A 19,304-nucleotide genomic window follows, 5' to 3' on the forward strand; every position below is an offset into this window, starting at 1 on the left:
ATGTTCTGTTAGATTTGTTTATATTGAGCTGATCTAAGAGCATGTTACTGACTGAACAGTCCCACTTAACAGTCACAGATTTTGATAAAATGGTGTCATGAAGCCACGTTCAGGTTTGTAGGATCTCTAAAGAAGGCGCGATTTGAGTCGTGTTGGAATAGAAACCTGGAGAGATCTGGATCCTCCACTCCACTCTGCTCCAGGTGACCAGTCAGGGCAGGAGAACTGGAGCAGATGAAGCTCCTAAAGGCAGGCGGTGTTTTCCTCTCGCTCCTCCTGCTCCTCCGTCAGCGCCGTGTGATTCCTCGGTTTATTAAAAGCAGACGTAGAGATGCAGCAGTTGTAACGTGAGAGAGACCGTTTGCTGCTTTATTTCATCTGGATCGGCCGAGCGACTCGCGTCTCTGACTCGCTGACTCAGACGGGTCAGAGCTCGAACTCTACACCGTAAGTCTTTTTGACGAGGGCTGCTCCGTTCTCATATCCACTCGTCCTGTAAATCCTTTGAAGTCGGAGCTTTAAAAAAGGCAGAGTGCTTGTTAAAGGGGAAATCCTACCCGAGGTAGCACAGGGCTCGGCCTTGTAACGCGTGGACACGCTGCTTCTTTATTTGTGCTGTGGGTTTCGGTGGCCCTGCGGTGATTTTTAAGACGTATGTGTTTATAAAGGCTAAGACCGACGCCCTGTTCACATGTAGATGTACTCTGACTCCTGCACTTTCAATAAAATTCACTGAAATGCAGAGAAACACCACAACGACCTGAACACCAGGATTCATACCGGATGTGTGGACTCATGAGGAGGTGGAAATACTGCTCAGGTCTTCTCCTGCGTCTCCTGGGAGACTGAAACACACACAACAATACATGTTATAAAGATCAGTATGGGTTTGGAAGGAGATTCACAGGTTTTTGTGTGTGGTGCTTTTATTTTATTTCTCCGAGTCGATGCAGTATATTCTGACCAACTTGCTTTTGCCTTCTTTCCTAGGAAGTGTGTAGAGAGCTGTGGTGCCTCAGCAAAAGTAACCGCTGTGTCACTAACAGTATTCCAGCTGCAGAAGGAACGCTGTGCCAAACCGGCAGCATCGAGAAAGGGGTGAGTCAGATATCCACCGAGCAACATCAGGTTTCTGACGACTTCAGCACAGACGAGTTTACTCTTCTTCTTCTTCTTCTTCTTAGTGGTTTCTCAGGAACATGATGAAAATGGATAAAAAGGATGATGTGTCCTTCATTAATGAATAAAATATTGCCAGCGTTGTCAAATTCTTGTGGTGTAAGAGGAATAAAACACTTGGGGACATGCTGTTAGAGGAAAATAAACAACATCAGGGACATAAAAGCAACTGCTTCATCACACCACCCCATCGCTGATTGTTATCCTGTAACGGCACATCCCCGAGTGCTTTATTCCTTGATGAGTTGTTGTTCAGACGCAGTTGTTTTTTCTATGGTTCATTTTTATGGAAGTTCACTGAATCCATTTTTGAAATGTAGGCCCGCCCCTTCTGTAGTTCCTCCAAAGCCACACCTATAAATGTGAACCTGAGCACAAGAGGCGGAGCTTCTGTAAATCGACTTTGAGCCTGGATGCTGATTGGATGTTGGGAGTGTCTGATCCGAGGAGGAAACTGATATAATGTGAAGAGTGTGTAGAATTTAGGGCCAGATTTACGGAACAGCACAAATTAGCTCCGGGTTGTGAACAGGTCCGGAATCAGAATATGTTCTGATAAAGTGTTCCTCTGACTTTCCAGATAAATGAGTGGAGAAAAGTCTCTCTCTTCTACTACACACTCTTTTCTGTGCCTCATTCCTGAGTGCAGTGGGACTTTCACAGGCCATACATTATATTCTGAAGATATTTATTTGAGCAAGTAAAAATATATCTTGTGTAGATTTCAACAAAAATCCACTCTGCGTCCCCCCCCCGTCTCCACAACATTAAAACATGCTTTTTTTAGACATTAAATAATGCTGTAATTCGCAGTAAATTCACGGCTTCAGGTTTTAGTAAATCGCATTGTGTGCTTTATTTAAATATTCTCCTCCCCAAATTTTGCATTCTGAAAGGGAAACGCCTACAAATACACACGCAGTGAGGTCAGCTGTAAACATACCCGTGTCCACGCCTTTCCATCGCTAACTTTACATCACACATCTTTAATAAATCCTGACTGTAGTTTTTTTTTAAACACCAAAAGAGGTTTTGCATGCGTCAGGAACTGTCAGTAAATCTGGTGCTGAGTGTAAGGGGGCCAATACTTTTTATGCTTCTATGAAGTTTACACTTTAGAATCTAAATGACAGTGCATACCTCAGTATAAGAGTAACAAAATAAAAAAAAAGATTTCATTTGGTTTCTTCTTTTACAGAAATTCACTTAAATTTTCAGAATTCTTTACATTTTTTGGTCTTTTCTGATCTTGATCAGTCCGGAGAGTTTGGAGTGTCGACTGTCTTGGATATTCTGAGCTGGTGGGAATGTTGTGTTCAGGTGGGAATCCCGGGCAGTTGGAACGAGCTCAGGTTAGAGAGACAATTTTAATAAAGATTATTAGGCAGCATTGTCGATGGCTAAAGGAGAAGAATGAGAGAGGACCACGAGCTGTCATCCTTCATTACTGTTATCCCACTGGAGCTATTCACCACGTCGTCCCGGTCCAGCGGAGTGGCCTGACTCCAGCTGCTGTTATTTTTCCAGTGAGTGTATGTACTTATATCTGGCTCTGCACACACTGGCATCAAAGGAATACAAAGATCAGCCATTTCTGCCTGAGCGTGTAATGTGATGTAGGGGCGTGGTCAGGGACGAACTATGAGGCAAGGGCAGGGAGGGGTGGGGATGGGAGGGGAAGATGAACTACAAGGTCAAAGCTACTGTATACAGCCTTTCGATTTCATAAAATCGGTGAAATTTAGTTCCGTCTGAAATGTGGTGATTGTGATATCTGTTCTCATCTCTCATCTCATTATCTGTAGCCGCTTTATCCTGTTCTACAGGGTCGCAGGCGAGCTGGAGCCTATCCCAGCTGACTACGGGCGAAAGGCGGGGTTCACCCTGGACAAGTCGCCAGGTCATCACAGGGCTGACACATAGACACAGACAACCATTCACACTCACATTCACACCTACGCTCAATTTAGAGTCACCAGTTAACCTAACCTGCATGTCTTTGGACTGTGGGGGAAACCGGAGCACCCGGAGGAAACCCACGCGGACACGGGGAGAACATGCAAACTCCGCACAGAAAGGCCCTCGCCGGCCACGGGGCTCAAACCCAGGACCTTCTTGCTGTGAGGCGACAGTGCTAACCACTACACCACCGTGCCGCCCCATGATATCTGTTTATTTCTGTAATATCTCACAAAATATCAGGCCATTCTGTGGCTGGGAAGTTATTTAATTTGAGGGGATTAAAGCAAATAATGTGCATGAAATCGCTCGCTTGCCGCAGTCAAGCAGACAGAGGAAGTCCGTGTGCGCATGCGCAGGTTTACCTTCTTCTTTTGGGTTTTACGGCAGCTGGCATCCACAGTGTTGCATTACTGCCATCTACAGGTTTCCCTTTGAGCGTGCACTGACAGTTCCATCATTCTGTCGCTAAACGAACAGCTGATCACACCGAGGTGCTCGCTGAGCGCCCATATTTATTAGTTTGATCCTGCGTTTCCTTTCCTTCGTATATAACATAACGTCTTTTCTTCTCGCTTTCTTTCCGTTACTGTAGTCGCTCTTTCACATTTCATTCGCACACTCACGTCCTCCATTTTTCTCTCCTGTTTCAAATTTGTATCCCACAATGCCTTGCGTGAACGGGGAAAGCCCACCACGTGATGCATGATGTAGTATCTTGAATTGGGTCATGGTGAAGCAGGAAAAAATAGCGCAGACCTTAGGGCCATGTGGAGATAAACTCATTAATTGTTCTATTAAAAAAAATAAAATCGGAAGCCTGTGATTCGAATTCAGTAGCTTTTGGTCACTAAACAAAAATAATTGGGTGTCGGGAAAATTCTTTTTATGACCTACACTTGAAAAATCTGAGAGGCAGTACAGCTTTAAACCTGCTTCCTGATAAAATGCACATTTAAAGCAGCTATGAGAGAAATATGACTGTCTGACTGCTAGGATATATTTTTAACTGAATTTAGAAGTTATGAGGAAGAATTGACGCATCATCAGCTTCTGAAATCCATCATGCAAACACGCTTTACTGCGTTCTTCTTCAGGGATGTGTTTTTAAGTTTCCCAAAAGTACAAACAATGGATGAGTGAGCAGCACAATGAAATCTCTCTCTCTCTCTCTCTCTCTCTCTCTCTCTCAGTCGAGATGATCTTGAAAAACAGAATCATTTCTTTGTTAAAGCACATAATCAAAGAGAAGCCAGCTCGTCTCCTGCAGCTCCACAGACCAGTAATGGAGGCTCCGTCAGTTTCCTGATAAGACCTCCTTAAAAGGGTTATTTCTGGCTGACAGCGTGCCGTACCTGCCCCAGAACCCCCACCCCCCACTTTGAGATGCTAGTCACTAAAGATACAGCTTCATTCCTCACTCAGTTTCTTCTCCAGACTATGAGATAAACAGAGAGAGAGACCCGACACAGTTGTGTCCCAGTGTTTGTCCTCTCACTGGCCTCGTTCTCCTGAACACAAACGCAGGATTAACTCAGCCATGTTGGAGAAACAGGATTCTGCAGAGAAACTGTCTGTGTCTAAACACAGCAGCAGGCAGATTTAATTAATTTACTGCTTTAAAGCTCTGATTTACTGTTCATCCAAATAATTATTATCAATAATCAACAAGCAGAGACAACAGAGAACTTACTGCTGTACAGTGAGATGCTAATAACAACAGATGGACAGTTGAGAGGAATTTATTATTCTTTTACAAATATTATTTAGTTTATCTGAATCAAAATCAGAGCAAAATTAATTCTTTTGCTTTGGTTTCACACTATGCATAATTAAATAAAGCAAAAAAAAAAAGTTGCCTGGGGTCTGGGGTGATTGTCGGGTTCAGAACATCCTCATAAAACTCAATCACAAAAATCACAACCCAACACACATGGTGTGTTTGATTCACTTCCTGCAGTCAAGTCGATTCAGAATCAAGTTGAATCACTTTCTCAGTGCAAGAATTCACGTGAAAGTGAGTCGTGAGCATGTCTCTCGGACCGGAGTGTGATCACTGTGAACTCCTTAAACACTGTGTGTGTGAGAGAGACTTCACTCTCAGTATTATTTACTCTGTGTGTGTGTGTGTGTGTGTGTGTGTGTGTGTGTGTGTGTGTGTGTGTGTGTGTGTGTCAGTGGTGTTACCAGGGCGAGTGTGTGGCGTTCGGGACGTGGCCTCACAGCGTGGATGGAGGCTGGGGGCCGTGGACGCAGTGGGGGGAGTGCAGCCGGACGTGCGGGGGCGGAGTTTCCTCGTCCATGCGTCACTGTGACAGTCCAGCGTAAGTAGGCAAAGTAAGAGTCAGGGGAGGAGATCATCATCATCATCATCATCATCATCATCATCATCATCACTGCAGCACAGCTCACCATCACACATCAATCTGATTGGTTAGAAGGTGTTGATTAGTTTTCTATTACAGCAGCTGTGACAGTAGTGCAGATTTACATTATCGTTTCCATAGTAACAGCTCATTCCCAGGGGCGTGTCCAGTAGACGGTCCATCACCAGATTAAAATAGGAGACTTTTACTGAACCTTTCTGGAAGGAGTCTCCAGTGTCAGTGTCATAGTGGAGAGTAAAAATACACACCAAATAATAAACACTGGTACTCTGTGACTGTGAATAAGAAGCTGATTTGTTTCCTCAGATTGGTAATGATGAACAAAAACATGTCCACTGCTGCTGCAGATTTTATTCAAACCTGCAGAAAAACACGTTCTGGCTCTGAAAGAAGAAGAATAGAGAAAGAACACACTCCATTCCCTGTTGTTCTCTCAGACAGACTGATTTGCTGGCGCTTGTGCAAAAATGAGGGTTTTTTTTTTCATGTCTTGGTCACATGATCGGCGTTTGCACATGGAGAGTCAGGGTTCTTCTTGGTTCTTGTGGAAGAGTCAGTCCTCACACTGTTTAATCAGGTGATCGGCTCCTGAGGAAAGGAACCTGGAACCCAAATCCAAATCAAAATGGACGGAACCAGAGAAGAGAAAAGGAGCGACAATCATCTGAGCTCGGTCCAATCACTGCAGGTCGGACTGTCCGAGGAGAACGCACTGCCCTGATGGTCATGACATGCTGCAGTGTCTGGGGCTCTGGAAACTCTGGAAATGAAACTCTCTGATCTCCTGAAGATGTATTTCTGGTGTTAAATCGGAGCTGAACACAAATGACAAGATCAGCTGATCAGTTTACTGAAGGACACGTCTCCTTATTGGTGAGGGAGAATTTATTCTGTTCCCAATGTAGACAGATCTAGAGATATTAAATAAACCTGCTGTAGATGTCGGATTAGTTCCATGAGACGCTCTGAGATCAGTTCCACTCAGTGGACTTTTGAAAATGTCGCTGCTGTGTGTTGATTTGATTTTTCTGTATCTAATGAGCTCACAATTACTTCACTTGTGAACAGAGTGTCTCTGAAGGAAGCACTCATAGTTTTACATCAACAGGGTTGGAAATATTTTAGTCTGTTCTGATTTACAGTTATTTTCCGAAGGTGATTGACTTGCGTGCCATGCAATATTCTGAAATTACCTCCTGATGCCCAGCTCCAGGGTCTGAGCTCATTACTCGCTGTAACTGTAGCGTAACTTTTCCGAGAACACAGCTCTGTTTCTCAGACCTTCAGCTCTGTCAGCGTCATCCTTGGGTGGAATCTGATGCTCCGTCTCAAGTCATCGGCGCACTTTTTGATGTTCGACAAACAGCAGTGCTTTTACATAAAACAAAAAAAAAGCATTGGCTCACAGACTGAGCCTGACAGAACTATATCTGCTACAGTTATCAATGTCCACAAAACGTTCTCTGAATCTGTTCTAAAATCAAACGTGACTGTTATAATGAGCTCCACTCTTCTCTTCTCTCCTGTAAAGGCTCTCCACCAGATTTTGGGGTGTGGCTGTGTGGATTTATGTTCATTAGTGAGATCAGACCCTGATGTTGGGATGTTGAGGCTCCAGTTCCAGTTCATCCCAAAGGTGTTCAGTGGGGTTGAGTTCAGTCAGGGCTCTGGACTTGAGTTCTTCACTCCAACCTTCACACACCACGTCTTCGTGGAGCGCTCTGTGTGCCCAGAAGCATTGGCATCGTCATGCTGGAACAGGTTTGGACTCTTAATTCCAGTGAAGAGAAACTGTAAAGCTCTAGAATACAGAGACATTCTACACAACTGTGTGGGAACAGTTTGAAGAAGAACCACATAAACATCCAGTGAGCAGCAGTTCTGTAGCTGGAAACGCCCTGTTCACGAAAAGAGATCATAGGAGCAACAGTCGGATATAACTGTGTACAACCACAGTGAGCAGAAAAGCATCTCAGAATGTTATTTTCCTGTTACACCTCCATTGTGCGCCATATTTTATTGCTTACATAGATTTTCAAGCGTGTCCTCCAACAACGACTTTGCTTTCTCTTCTCTAATGTGGAGCAGATCTTCCACTATGGATTAAGACCACACCAATGAGGGGGCGTAAACTTTACCACATGACCATATGACCTATCTAGGCCCAGATCTGAGCAGCAGTGGGTTTAGAAGGTCAGCACTTTAGAAACATGAGTTGTTGTTGTTGATGTAAAATGAAAAAAGCAACTTAATCCCACAAATAACAGCTGGCCGGACTGGTGAGATCTGCTAACCCACTTTTCAGCTGTAATAAAATCCTGAGTGCTTGAGCCTGACTGTTCTCGGTTCCCCCCAGGAGAACTGCATGGGGAAGGCTTTTATTCTGTGCCTGAAGCAGCATCCTGACACTGATCCATCTCCATCTCCAGTGAGATGTTATCTCATTCCAGCTGGATGGCTCTGGTCAAGAAGTTGAATGATTACTTGTGCTGTCCATCCGTGTGGGTTCTCTAAGGGGAAACTGTAGTGTTTTATTCTGTGTATTTTTGATGTTTCACACAAACACAGTGCAGATGCTTCCTGGTGTCATGAACGCGTGTCTCGATATAAGCTTCGATTTTATGTTCTTCAGTTCTGTTATAAGGGCTCTCGGAGTTGCTGTGGGTTCTTCATCAGTCTGTTTTTTCTTTCTGATATTTTTGCAGGCCGTCCGGAGGCGGGAAGTACTGTCTTGGGGAGAGGAAGCGCTACAGGTCGTGCAACACTGACGTACGTTTCCATTTCTCTTCTTCTTCTATGTAAATGAGAACAGCTCAGGAACATGGATTATGGATTGGCAGATCTTCTCATAGATCTTCTTTAGACTGTATATTCCTCTGTGGTAATGGTTCTCAAACTTTTTGCAATTAGGGACCTGTATAACTGTAAAAAACAAACAAACAAATAAACAAACAACTAATTGGCACAATATTTTTTACATGAACATAATCAAACTATTGAAATCTGAGGCTCAGTATAAGGGCAGTTCTTCAGTCACACAATCACATTCACAGCAAAATGTGGGAACTTTTTTAGTTGCAGTGCTCAAGATAATGGTATTGTAGCAGTTCGTAGGAGGGGGAGGAGCACAGAAAGACGGCAGGCCAGAATAAAGTTCCAAACTGTTTTATTTTGCTCTTTTCAGATGCAAAAATCCACTATCCCAGCCATGCACGCACACACAAGTCGTCTGGTTGGGGAGAGAGCTCACTTCCTCTGCTCTCTCTCTCCTTATATAGGGCGTGGTCGCTGGGAAGACACACAAACACAGGTTAATTGACATCAGGTGTAGTGATTCTGCCACTTATCTTCCCTGACTCCGCCCTCCGGTCACAGACCGACGCTTGACCACGCCCCTGCCTGCCACATACCCCCACCACCCGACTCAGGCCAGGCAGCCATCCGGCCTGCAGCTGACTCCCCCCCCCCCCCCCCCCCCCCCTTGACGGGAGAGGAAGTCCACCACGACCATCTGCGCCCCCGGCCTGTGGACCACCTTGAAATTAAAGGGCTGGAGTGCCAGATACCAATGGGTGATCCACGCATTGGCATCCTTCATGCGGTGGAGCCACTGGAGGGGCGCATGGTCCGAACAGAGGGTGAAAGGGCGCCCCAGGAGGTAGTAGCGGAGGGCGAGGACCGCCCACTCGATTGTCAGGCACTCCTTTTCGATGGTGCTGTAGCGCCCCTCACACACCGACAGCTTCCTACTTATGTACAGCACCGGGCGGTCCTCCCCCTCCACCTCCTGAGACAGAACGGCCCCCAGCCCTCTGTCCGATGCATCTGTCTGCAACTTAAAGGGGAGAGAAAAGTCAGTGAAGTGTAACAGGGGCCCCCCGCACAGTGCAGCCTTCACCTCAGAGAAAGCCCGCTGGCATTGCTCCGTCCACTGGACCAGATCTGATGCTCCCTTTATAGTGAGATCAGTCAGCGGGCTGGTGACGTCCGAATAATTAGGTATAAACCTACGATAGTAGCCAGCCAGCCCCAGGAACTGTCTCACCCCCTTTTTGGTCTTGGGCAGGCCGCAATTGCTGCTGTCTTGTTAATTTGGGGACGCACCTGCCCATTGCCCAAGTGGAAGCCCAGATACCGTACTTCCACCCGCCCAATCGCACACTTCTTCAGGTTGGCTGTGAGACCTGCCCGCCTCAGTGACCTAAGGACGGCCCTCAGGTGTTGTAGGTGCCGCTGCCAGTCATTACTATAAATAATGATGTCGTCGAGGTACGCGGTCGCATAGGTGGCGTGTGGGCAGAGGACCCTATCCATCAGCCGCTGAAACGTAGCGGGCGCCCCAAACAGCCCAAAAGGAGGTGTGACAAACTGGTGTAAGCTGAACGGTGTGGAAAAGGCCATTTTTTCTTGGGATAATGGAGTCAAGGGGATCTGCCAATAACCCTTTGTCAAATCCAGTGTCGAGTAAAAGTGAGCCGTGCCTAGTCGATCGAGCAACTCATCAATACAAGGCATTGGGTACGTGTCGAATTTAGACACCACGTTGACTTTTCTATAGTCTACACAGAACCGGACCGACCCATTGGCCTTGGGTACCAAGACCACTGGGCTGCTCCAGTCACTGTGGGACTCCTCGACGATGCCCATTTCGAGCATGGCCTTGAGTTCTTCCCGAACCACTTTTTTCTTGTGTTCAGGTAGCCTGTAAGGGCGGCTACGCACTACCACCCCCAGGGGCATCTCAATGTGGTGCTCTATGAGGTCGGTGCGGCCGGCCAGAGGCGAGAACATGTCCAAAAACTCGGTCTGCAACTGGGCAACCTCCGTGAGTTGGGTCGGGGAGAGGTGGTCTCCACAGGGGACCGGAGAGGTACACGATGCCAATGCTCCCTTTTGAACCTCCGGCCCCAGCTCCACCTTCTCCGGAACCACCGACACCAACGCCACAGGGACCTCCTTGTTCCAGAGTTTGAGCAGATTGAGGTGGTAAATCTGTAGCGCCTCACCCCTGTCCGTTCGCCTCACCTCGTAGTCGATGTCCCCGACTCGCCGTGTGACCTCAAAGGGTCCTTGCCACTTGGCGATTAATTTGGAGCTCGATGTGGGCAACAGTACGAGTACTTTATCTCCCGGTGCGAACTCCCTAAGGCACATACCCCTGTCGTACAGGTGGGTTTGCCGTTCTTGGACCTGCCGCAAATTCTCCTGGGTTAGGTGTGTGAGTGTGTGGAGTTTTGCGTGCAGGTCAATAACATATTGAATTTCATTTTTACTTGGTGAAGGTCCCTCCTCCCAATTTTCTCGCAGCACATCTAGAATGCTGCGCGGCTTATGCCCATATAACAATTCAAACGGGGAGAACCCCGTGGAGGCTTGGGGGACCTCTTCCACTGCAAATAACAAGGGTTCGAGCCATTTATCCCAATTACGTGCGTCCTCACTTACGAATTTTTTAATTATATTTTTGAGGGTGCGCTTGAACCGTTCAACTAAACCATCCGTTTGTGGGTGATACACGCTGGTGCGGATCGGCTTAATTCCTAATAACCCATACAGTTTGTTCAGTGTACGTGACATAAACGAGGTGCCTTGGTCAGTCAGAATCTCTTTCGGGATTCCAACTCGGGAGATGATGCGGAAGAGCGCTTCCGTAAAACTGCGTGCTGAGATATTGCAAAGAGGCACTGCTTCCAGGTATCGCATTGCATAGTCCACCAGAACTAAAATAAAGCGGTACCCTCGTGTTGACCGATCTAATGGCCTGACGAGATCCATCCCAATTCTTTCGAACGGGGTCTCGATTAATGGGAGAGGGCGCAAAGGCGCTTTTGGGATGGCCGCCGGATTTACTAACTGGCATTCGCAGCACGCCATACACCACCTACGGACATCGCCGCAAATCCCTGGCCAATAGAACCGGGCCATTAGTCGGGCTAGTGTCTTATCCTGCCCTAAGTGTCCAGCCATGGGATTAAAGTGAGCCGCCTGGAATAGCGATTCCTGGCGGCTCTTTGGAATCAAAAGCTGCGTGACTTGCTCTTTAGTCTGAGTGTCCTGCGTCACTCGGTATAATCTATCCTTCATAATAGAAAAATAGGGGAAGGACGGGGCGGCGTTTGGCTGGAGCATTTGACCATCGATTACTCTCACTTGGTCAAACGCATGCTGCAGAGTCTCGTCTCGCAATTGCTCTAACGGAAAATCCGCGAGGGATTCCCCGAGAAAGGGAGGAGGAGCCAGCGGCTCCTCACTCTGACGCAGACATGACATAGACGGCTCTGTGACAGCTGCTCCCGCCAAGGCGACACCGGGACCTCCCCCTGCTGAACTACGGCAGGACCCACTCTTCACTAAATGGCTCATTAACTCCCCGAATCCCGGCCAATCAGTCCCCAAAATTATCGAGTGGGTAAGGCGAGGATTAACCACCACTTTACTCTAAATTTTTCCTCTCTGAAAAAAATGTGGACCGACACTAAAGGGTAGCTGTGAACATCCCCGTGCACACACGACACTTTCACCCCCTGTGCTCCCCCCAGTGCCTCATCTTGCAACAGGCTTTGGTGAATTGAGGTCTGATTACAGCCAGAGTCCACCAATGCCTGATATGTATCCCCTTGGATACTCACCGGTATGCGATACGCTCTGGCCTGATCGAGGGCGGCTCCTGGCGCGTCAGGGATCCGAACCACCGTGCCCACTTCCATTGCCAAGCACTGCTGTTGGAGGTGGCCCGGCTCCCCGCAGCACCTGCAAACCGGCCCGGGCTTCCTCTCTGCACTGGCGCTCTGGGGCTCACAAGCCTGGGAGGGGGAAGAGACAGACACAGAAGGGAAAAACGGGAGGGCACCGTGGGTGTGACGGGCCAGCTGGGGTGGGGCCGGACCCCGCCTTCGCGGTGGGGGAACGGGGCGAGGACGAGACACAGGAGGGGAGAGAGAGAGAGAGAGAGAGAAGGGGGAAGAAGAGGATGTCCGCTGTCCTGCCTTTGGAACAGCCGCCAACTGGTCCTCCGCCAACTCGATGGCCTGATCCAGCGACGCGGGGCGGTGGCACTGGACCCACTCCGCGGTCCCCTCTGGTAGGCGGGCGATGAACTGCTCCAGCACCACCTGATCGATGATTCCCTCAGCGTCATGGTTGTCGGCCCTCAACCACTGCCGGCAGGCGTCCCAGACCTGCTGGCCAAACGCGAACGACCAGCCAACTTCCTCCAGACGCAGAGCGCTGAAGCGCTGTCACTGCTGTTCGGGGGTGCGCCCCACCCGCTGGAGGATGGCCCGGCGAAGGTCCGCGTAGGCCAGCCAGCAGTCGTCAGGGAGCTGTAGCGCGGCCAGCTGCGCCTCGGCTGTTAGCAGGGGGAGGAGGCACGCCGCGCGCTGTTCCACCGGCCAGCCCGAGGCCTCTGCTGCCTGCTCGAAGAGCGTGAGGAAGGCCTCAGGGTCGTCATGCGGGCCCATCTTAGTTAGGGTGAGAGGAGAAGGGCCCGCGGCGGTGGAGGTGATGGACCCCGCCGACGCAAGGAGGTGCCAGAATGCCTGTCGATCTTCCTGCTGCGCCAACACCAGGGCCTCGAACCGGTGCTCTTGCTCCTTCCGGAGGGTGACTAGCACCTGGTGCTGGCTCTGCTGGGCCATGGCGAGGGCATGGACCAGGTCTGCGAAGGGGGAGGACTCCATGGCGCTGTTCTTTTCCTGTGCTTGGTCCTGGGTTTCGGCACCACTGTAGCAGTTCGTAGGAGGGGGAGGAGCACAGAAAGACAGCAGGCCAGAATAAAGTTCCAAACTGTTTTATTTTGCTCTTTTCAGATGCAAAAATCCACTCTCCCAGCCATGCACGCGCACACGCGCACACACAAGTCGTCTGGTTGGGGAGAGAGCTCACTTCCTCTGCTCTCTCTCTCCTTATATAGGGCGTGGTCGCTGGGAAGACACACAAACACAGGTTAATTGACATCAGGTGTAGTGATTCTGCCACTTACCTTCCCTGACTCCGCCCTCCGGTCACAGACCGACGCTTGACCACGCCCCCGCTGCCACAGGTATTAAATTAAATTTCACACTGTATGGGATCTTCTGACCCTAAAAACATATAGAAAATTTGTCTGTGTTTAACTCTAAATGCAAAATCTTTTCTGAGGAAAGAAAAGTCAGCAACAGAATTATGTCAGAAAAAAAACTGCACTTTCATTCTTAAAATTCAACCCCAGAGTTCTCTGAAGCGACATTGCTATAATTGGGGTGGTGATGATTTTTAAATTTGGTTTTCAGTCCATTTTGCCTTGGATTCCGTACTTTAGCAACATCACTGAGCTGACAGGTTCAGGCGATCTTGATCATTTCATAATTTTGGCCTCTCTGCTGAAGAACTGCTCATTTAAATATGTAGACTAATACTTCAGCTGTCGATTAACACCTGAGCATGGGATTTTATTATAAAAAGGTTTACAAAGAAACTTTCAGCAAAACATCAGTGCTGCATTTTTTAAAAAAAAAAACAACGAAAAATTGAGTTTGAGGATAGTTTTATTTAAAGCTGTGCTGCCTTTCACATTTTTCAGGTGTAGGTCATAAAAAGAATTTTCCTCAACACCCAATTATTTTTATTTAGTGATTGAAAGCTACTGAATTCCAATCAAAGTCTTCCAATTTTATTAGTTTTTTAAAAAATAGAACAATTAATGAGTTTATCTCCACATGGCCCTAAGGTCTGCGCTATTTTTTCCTGCTTCCCCATGACCAAATTCATGATATGATGTCATGCATCACGTGGTGGGCTTTCCCCGTTCGCGCAAGGCATTGTGGGATACAAATTTGAAACAGGAGAGAAAAATGGAGGACCTGAGTGTACGAATGAAATGTGAAAGAGCGACTACAGTAACGGAAAGCGAGAAGAAAAGACGTTATGTTCTATATGAAGGAAAGGAAACGCAGGACCAAACTAATAAATATGGGGGCTCAGCGAGCACCTCGGTGTGATCAGCTGTTCGTTTAGCGACAGAATGATGGAACTGTCAGTGCACGCTCAAAGGGAAACCTGTAGATGGCAGTAATGCAACACTGTGGATGCCAGCTGCTGTAAAACCCAAAAGAAGAAGGTAAACCTGCGCATGCGCACACGGACTTCCTCTGTCTGCTTGACTGCGGCAAGCGAGCGATTTCATGCACATTATTTGCTTTAATCCCCTCAAATTAAATAACTTCCCAGCCACAGAATGGCCTGATATTTTGTGAGATATTACAGAAATAAACAGATATCACAATGACCTCATTTCAGACGGAATTAAATTTCACCGAGTTTATAAAATCGAAAGGCCGTCTAGCTTTAATATACAGACAGACAAACACAAAAAAGTAGGAAAAATCTGCAATCGGATTCCGTGTTAATCTGTGATCAGTTCTTCTGGATAAATTAGTGTCGGAAAAAACACCCAAATTTAGTTGGTATGTGTTTGTTATCTCAGCTGTTGTCTTTAATAGCTGCCTCTCTGATTGTTTTGTTGAGCCTGTGTATGAGGGTCTGGTTTTACAAGCTGTTGAAGCTCACACGGTCACTCTCTCTCTCGCTCTCTCTCTCTCTCGCTGTCTCTCTCTTGCTCTCTCTCTCGCTCTCTCTCTTTCACTTGCTCTCTCTCTTTCGATCTGTTGCCTAATTCCTCCTTATTAAAGTCACTCGTTGCCAGATGGACTCTGCTGCATCACTCTGAGTCTGTCAGGACTATAAAGTTTGGATACAGAGAGATACGCAGGCTGCGTTTAGAATTTATGAAGGCAGAGCGAGTGAACGCCTCAGAGCTCTTAATCAGCCGCAGTGTGTACTGTCAGAGTTACGAAAGCTAAACTGACTCGAGTCACAGAGCGGAGAGCATGCGTCACAGACTCCTGCTGCGTTCAGCATCAACCGAGTCATCCCTTGACTCGTGAGCGTTTAAAAAAATTAATTAGAACTAATATTTTATAAAGATAGAAATTGAGAAATACACTTCCCTGTGTATTTTTGAGGTTTTTATTAAGGTGAAAATTGAGCCAGTTTGGGGGCCTTGAGGCTATTCTACCACAAATCTTAAAAATAACAGCTCAGAGCAAGCGGCGAGTGTTTACTTTGGAAAACAAACAGCACGCTCCAAACCACTTTTTCATCCCCTGAAACGTTCTGCGTCCAAAACAAATGGATTGGCGGTATGCAGATGACATTGAGTCAAGACGGGGGAGCTGCAGAGCTGCAGACGGTGGAGTTTAAAACAATGCTCTCTATACGAGGCCTTGGCGTAATTACTCCGACGACTCACTGCAATCCAAACGAAGATCTGCATGGAGGAAGATGGGGGTGAAGGACGCGTCTCACTGTGCTGCACTCATGGTACACTTTTAGTCCAGCGTTGGAATTTATTATGAATAAAGTCATGGAGGATGTGGCCCCCTGTGGATAATGTTTGGCCCTGAGCAAACGTCTGCTTCTCACAACAATGAGCTAATCTCTTTACTCCCCCATCATCCTCCTCCTCGCTCTCACACTCTCTCACTCACTTTCTGTCATCATGACATCATGAAACAGAGTTCAGTCTCTCAGTGTTCTGTTTTTTACTTAATGTAGAGTTCTGGGTTTATTTCCCTAATTATTATGAGGTTTGGTTGGTAATTAGCATCTGGATGGGGAACTTTTATCACAGAGGAGATGAGATTAAACACTATGACATTCTGTGGCCCTGAGAACCGAATCCCACGCAAACAGCCCTGAGCTCTCCTTCAGGTGTTTATTCAGACGGGATTCGTTTCTCTGGGTGACGTCTGAAAGTTTTATCATGTAGGAGGCGAGTAAAAAAAAAACTTTATTACAAACATCATTCTGAGAAAGCAGTCCCATCCACACAGGCATAAAGGAGGGAATTTTAAAAAGTATGTGCATCCCTGACCTACACACACACACACACACACACGCACACGTGTCCTTCCTGAACATATCAGCAGTGTGTTATAATCAGCTCCACTCTCCATGAGATACTGGATCGCGACTGAATAAAGTATGCTTTGTGTTTCGTAGCCATGTCCAGCAGGGTCGCAAGACTTTCGCGAGAAGCAGTGTGCGGACTTCGACAGCATGCCATTCCGTGGGAAATATTACAGCTGGAAGCCTTACACAGGAGGTATGTCCTGATATTAAGATAAAAGCATGATGTCATCGGTAATGGTTTTAGATTGCAGGGATACGAGTCGCTTGAAACATTAAATTCAATTCATGCTTTTAAAAATCATCACCACCACCATCATCATCACCATCATCATCATCATTATCATCTCCATCATCAGAGAGCAGCTTTACAGGAATCTGGATGTAGATGTAGATTTATACCGAATGAACAAGGCAGAGGTGAGAGTGGAGAGGAGAAACTCTCTGAGAGAACACGAGCCCCCCCACACACACACACACACTCTCTCTGTCTCTCTCTCTCTCTCTCTCTCTCTGTATTCTGTGTACCAGCAACAATGTGAACATCTCTTTGATGGTGTGCAAATTCCAAAGATTCCAGAGCTCCATATCTTTAAGGCACGCGTGTGTGTGTGTGTGTGTGTGTGTGTGTCCGTCCCCTCTGCCTCCAACACCACCATGATCATAACCCACAGCACAGACAAACCCAATGCACTGAAGCTAAAATTAAAGTGGAGATATCTGCTGCTTCAGTCCTGCACTGAAACAGAACAGTGAGATGCGAATAGAGCGTGAAAAACTAAACAAGAGTGAAAAAAAAGATAAAATCCCCTTCTGGCTCTTTCCCTGTAATAAACACCACAACAATTACCAAACATTTGGCTCTGAGAAAGTGTTTAATTCAGAAATGTGCTGCAAAGGGGGTGAGATAAGTGTGGTCTCTCTGTCTGTCTGTCTCTGTATCTCTCTGTCCTCACATCGATATAATTCTGATGTCAGAATGAACTTTCACATCCATCACGTGAACATCACGTTGATGTGATGAATTAAAGCCTGATGGATCTGTGTTCGTCCCTCAGGTGGGGTGAAGGCCAGTGCCTAGCCGAGGGCTATAAATGAGTGAGTGAGTGAACGTGTGAGTGATTGAGTGAATGTGTGAGTGAGTGTGTGAGTGAATGAGTGAGTGAATGTGTGTGTGAATGTGAGTGAATATGTGAGTGAATGAGTGAGTGTGTGAGTGAATGAGTGAGTGAATGTGTGTGAATGTGAGTGAATGAGTGAGTGTGTGAGTGAATGTGTGAGTGATTGAATGAATGTGTGAGTGAATGAGTATGTGAATGAATGTGTGTGTGTGTGAATGTGAGTGAATGAGTGAGTAAATGAATGAATGTGTGATTGAGTGAATGTTTGTGTGAGAATGCGAGTGAATGAGTGAGTGAATGAATATGTGTGAGTGAGTGAGTGAATGTGTGTGAATGAGTGAATGAATCTGTGAGTGAGTGAGTGAATTAGTGAGTGTGTGTGTGTGTGTGTGTGTGTGTGTGTGTGAATGTGAGTGAATATGTGAGTGAATGAGTGAGTGAGTGAGTGAATGTGTGAGTGAATGAGTATGTGAATGAATGAATGTGAGTAAGTGTGTGAATGTGAGTGAATGAGTGAGTAAATGAATGAATGTGTGAGGGAGTGAATGTGTGAATGTGAGTGAATGAATGAATGTGTGAATCTGTCAGTTAATGAGTGAATGAATGAATGTGAGTAAGTGAGTGAGTGAGTGAGTGAGTGAAGGAATGAATATGTGAGTGAATGTGTGAGTGATTTAATGAATGTGTGAGTGAATAAGTATGTGAATGAATGAATGTGTGAGTGTGTGTGAGAATGAGTGAATGAATCTGTGAGTTAGTGAGTGAGTGAGTGAGTGAGTGAATGTGTGAGTTTGTAATTTAATGTGTGAGTGAGTGAATGTGTGAGTGAATGTGTATGTGAGTGAATGTGTGAGTGAGTGAATGTATGAGTTTGTAATTTAATGTGTGAGTGAGTGAATGTGTGAGTGAGTGAGTGAGTGAGTGAGTGAGTGAGTGAGTGAGTGAGTGAATGAGTGAGTGGATGAATGCGTGGGTGAATGTGTATGTGAGTGAATGGGTGAATGAATGAGTGAGTGAATGTATGAGTGAGTTTGTAATTTAATGTGTGAGTAAGTGAATCTGTGAGTGAGTGCGTGAGTGAATGTGTATGTGAGTGAATGTGTGAGTGAATGAGTGAGTGAGTGAATGTGTGAGTGGATGAATGCGTGGGTGAATGTGTATGTGAGTGAATGGGTGAATGAATGAGTGAGTGAATGTATAAGTGAGTTTGTAATTTAATGTGTGAGTAAGTGAATCTGAGTGAGTGCGTGAGTGAATGTGTATGTGAGTGAATGTGTGAGTGAATGAGTGAGTGAGTGAATGTATGAGTGGATGAATGCGTGGGTGAATGTGTATGTGAGTGAATGGGTGAATGAATGAGTGAGTGAATGTATGAGTGAGTTTGTAATTTAATGTGTGAGTAAGTGAATCTGTGAGTGAGTGAGTGAATGCGTGAGTGCGTGAGTGAATGTGTATGTGAGTGAATGAGTGAGTGAATGTGTGAATGAGTGAGTGAGTGAATGTATGAGTTTGTAATTTAATGTGTGAGTGAGTGAATGAGTGAGTGAATGTGTGTGAATGAGTGAGTGAATGTGTGAGTGTGTGAAAGTGAGTGAGTGTGTGAAAGTGTGTGAGTGAGTTTGTAAGTGAGTGAGTGAGTGAGTGAGTGAGTGAAAATGTGTGTGAGTTTGTGAGTGAGTGTGTGAGTAAGTGAGTGAGTGTGTGAGTAAGT

General features: G+C 46.5%; 1 protein-coding gene across 8 annotated transcripts in view; it reads left to right on the top strand.

The window, feature by feature from the left end:
• adamts6 (ADAM metallopeptidase with thrombospondin type 1 motif, 6) overlaps window positions 1-19,304 on the top strand; it is a 126,490-nt gene that overhangs the window by 74,978 nt on the left and 32,208 nt on the right. For all 8 annotated transcript variants that reach the window (XR_009651569.1, XM_060909059.1, XM_060909060.1 and 5 more), the window contains 4 exons: window positions 991-1,098; window positions 5,317-5,462; window positions 8,231-8,294; window positions 16,566-16,668. Coding sequence is in view for 7 of the 8 variants with exons in the window: in XM_060909059.1 (XP_060765042.1) it covers window positions 991-1,098; window positions 5,317-5,462; window positions 8,231-8,294; window positions 16,566-16,668 (421 nt within the window). In the remaining variant the exon portion in view is untranslated. The remainder of the gene's footprint in view (window positions 1-990; window positions 1,099-5,316; window positions 5,463-8,230; window positions 8,295-16,565; window positions 16,669-19,304) is intronic.

This window comes from Neoarius graeffei, chromosome 25 (genome assembly GCF_027579695.1).
Source record: "Neoarius graeffei isolate fNeoGra1 chromosome 25, fNeoGra1.pri, whole genome shotgun sequence".
NCBI lineage: Eukaryota > Metazoa > Chordata > Actinopteri > Siluriformes > Ariidae > Neoarius > Neoarius graeffei.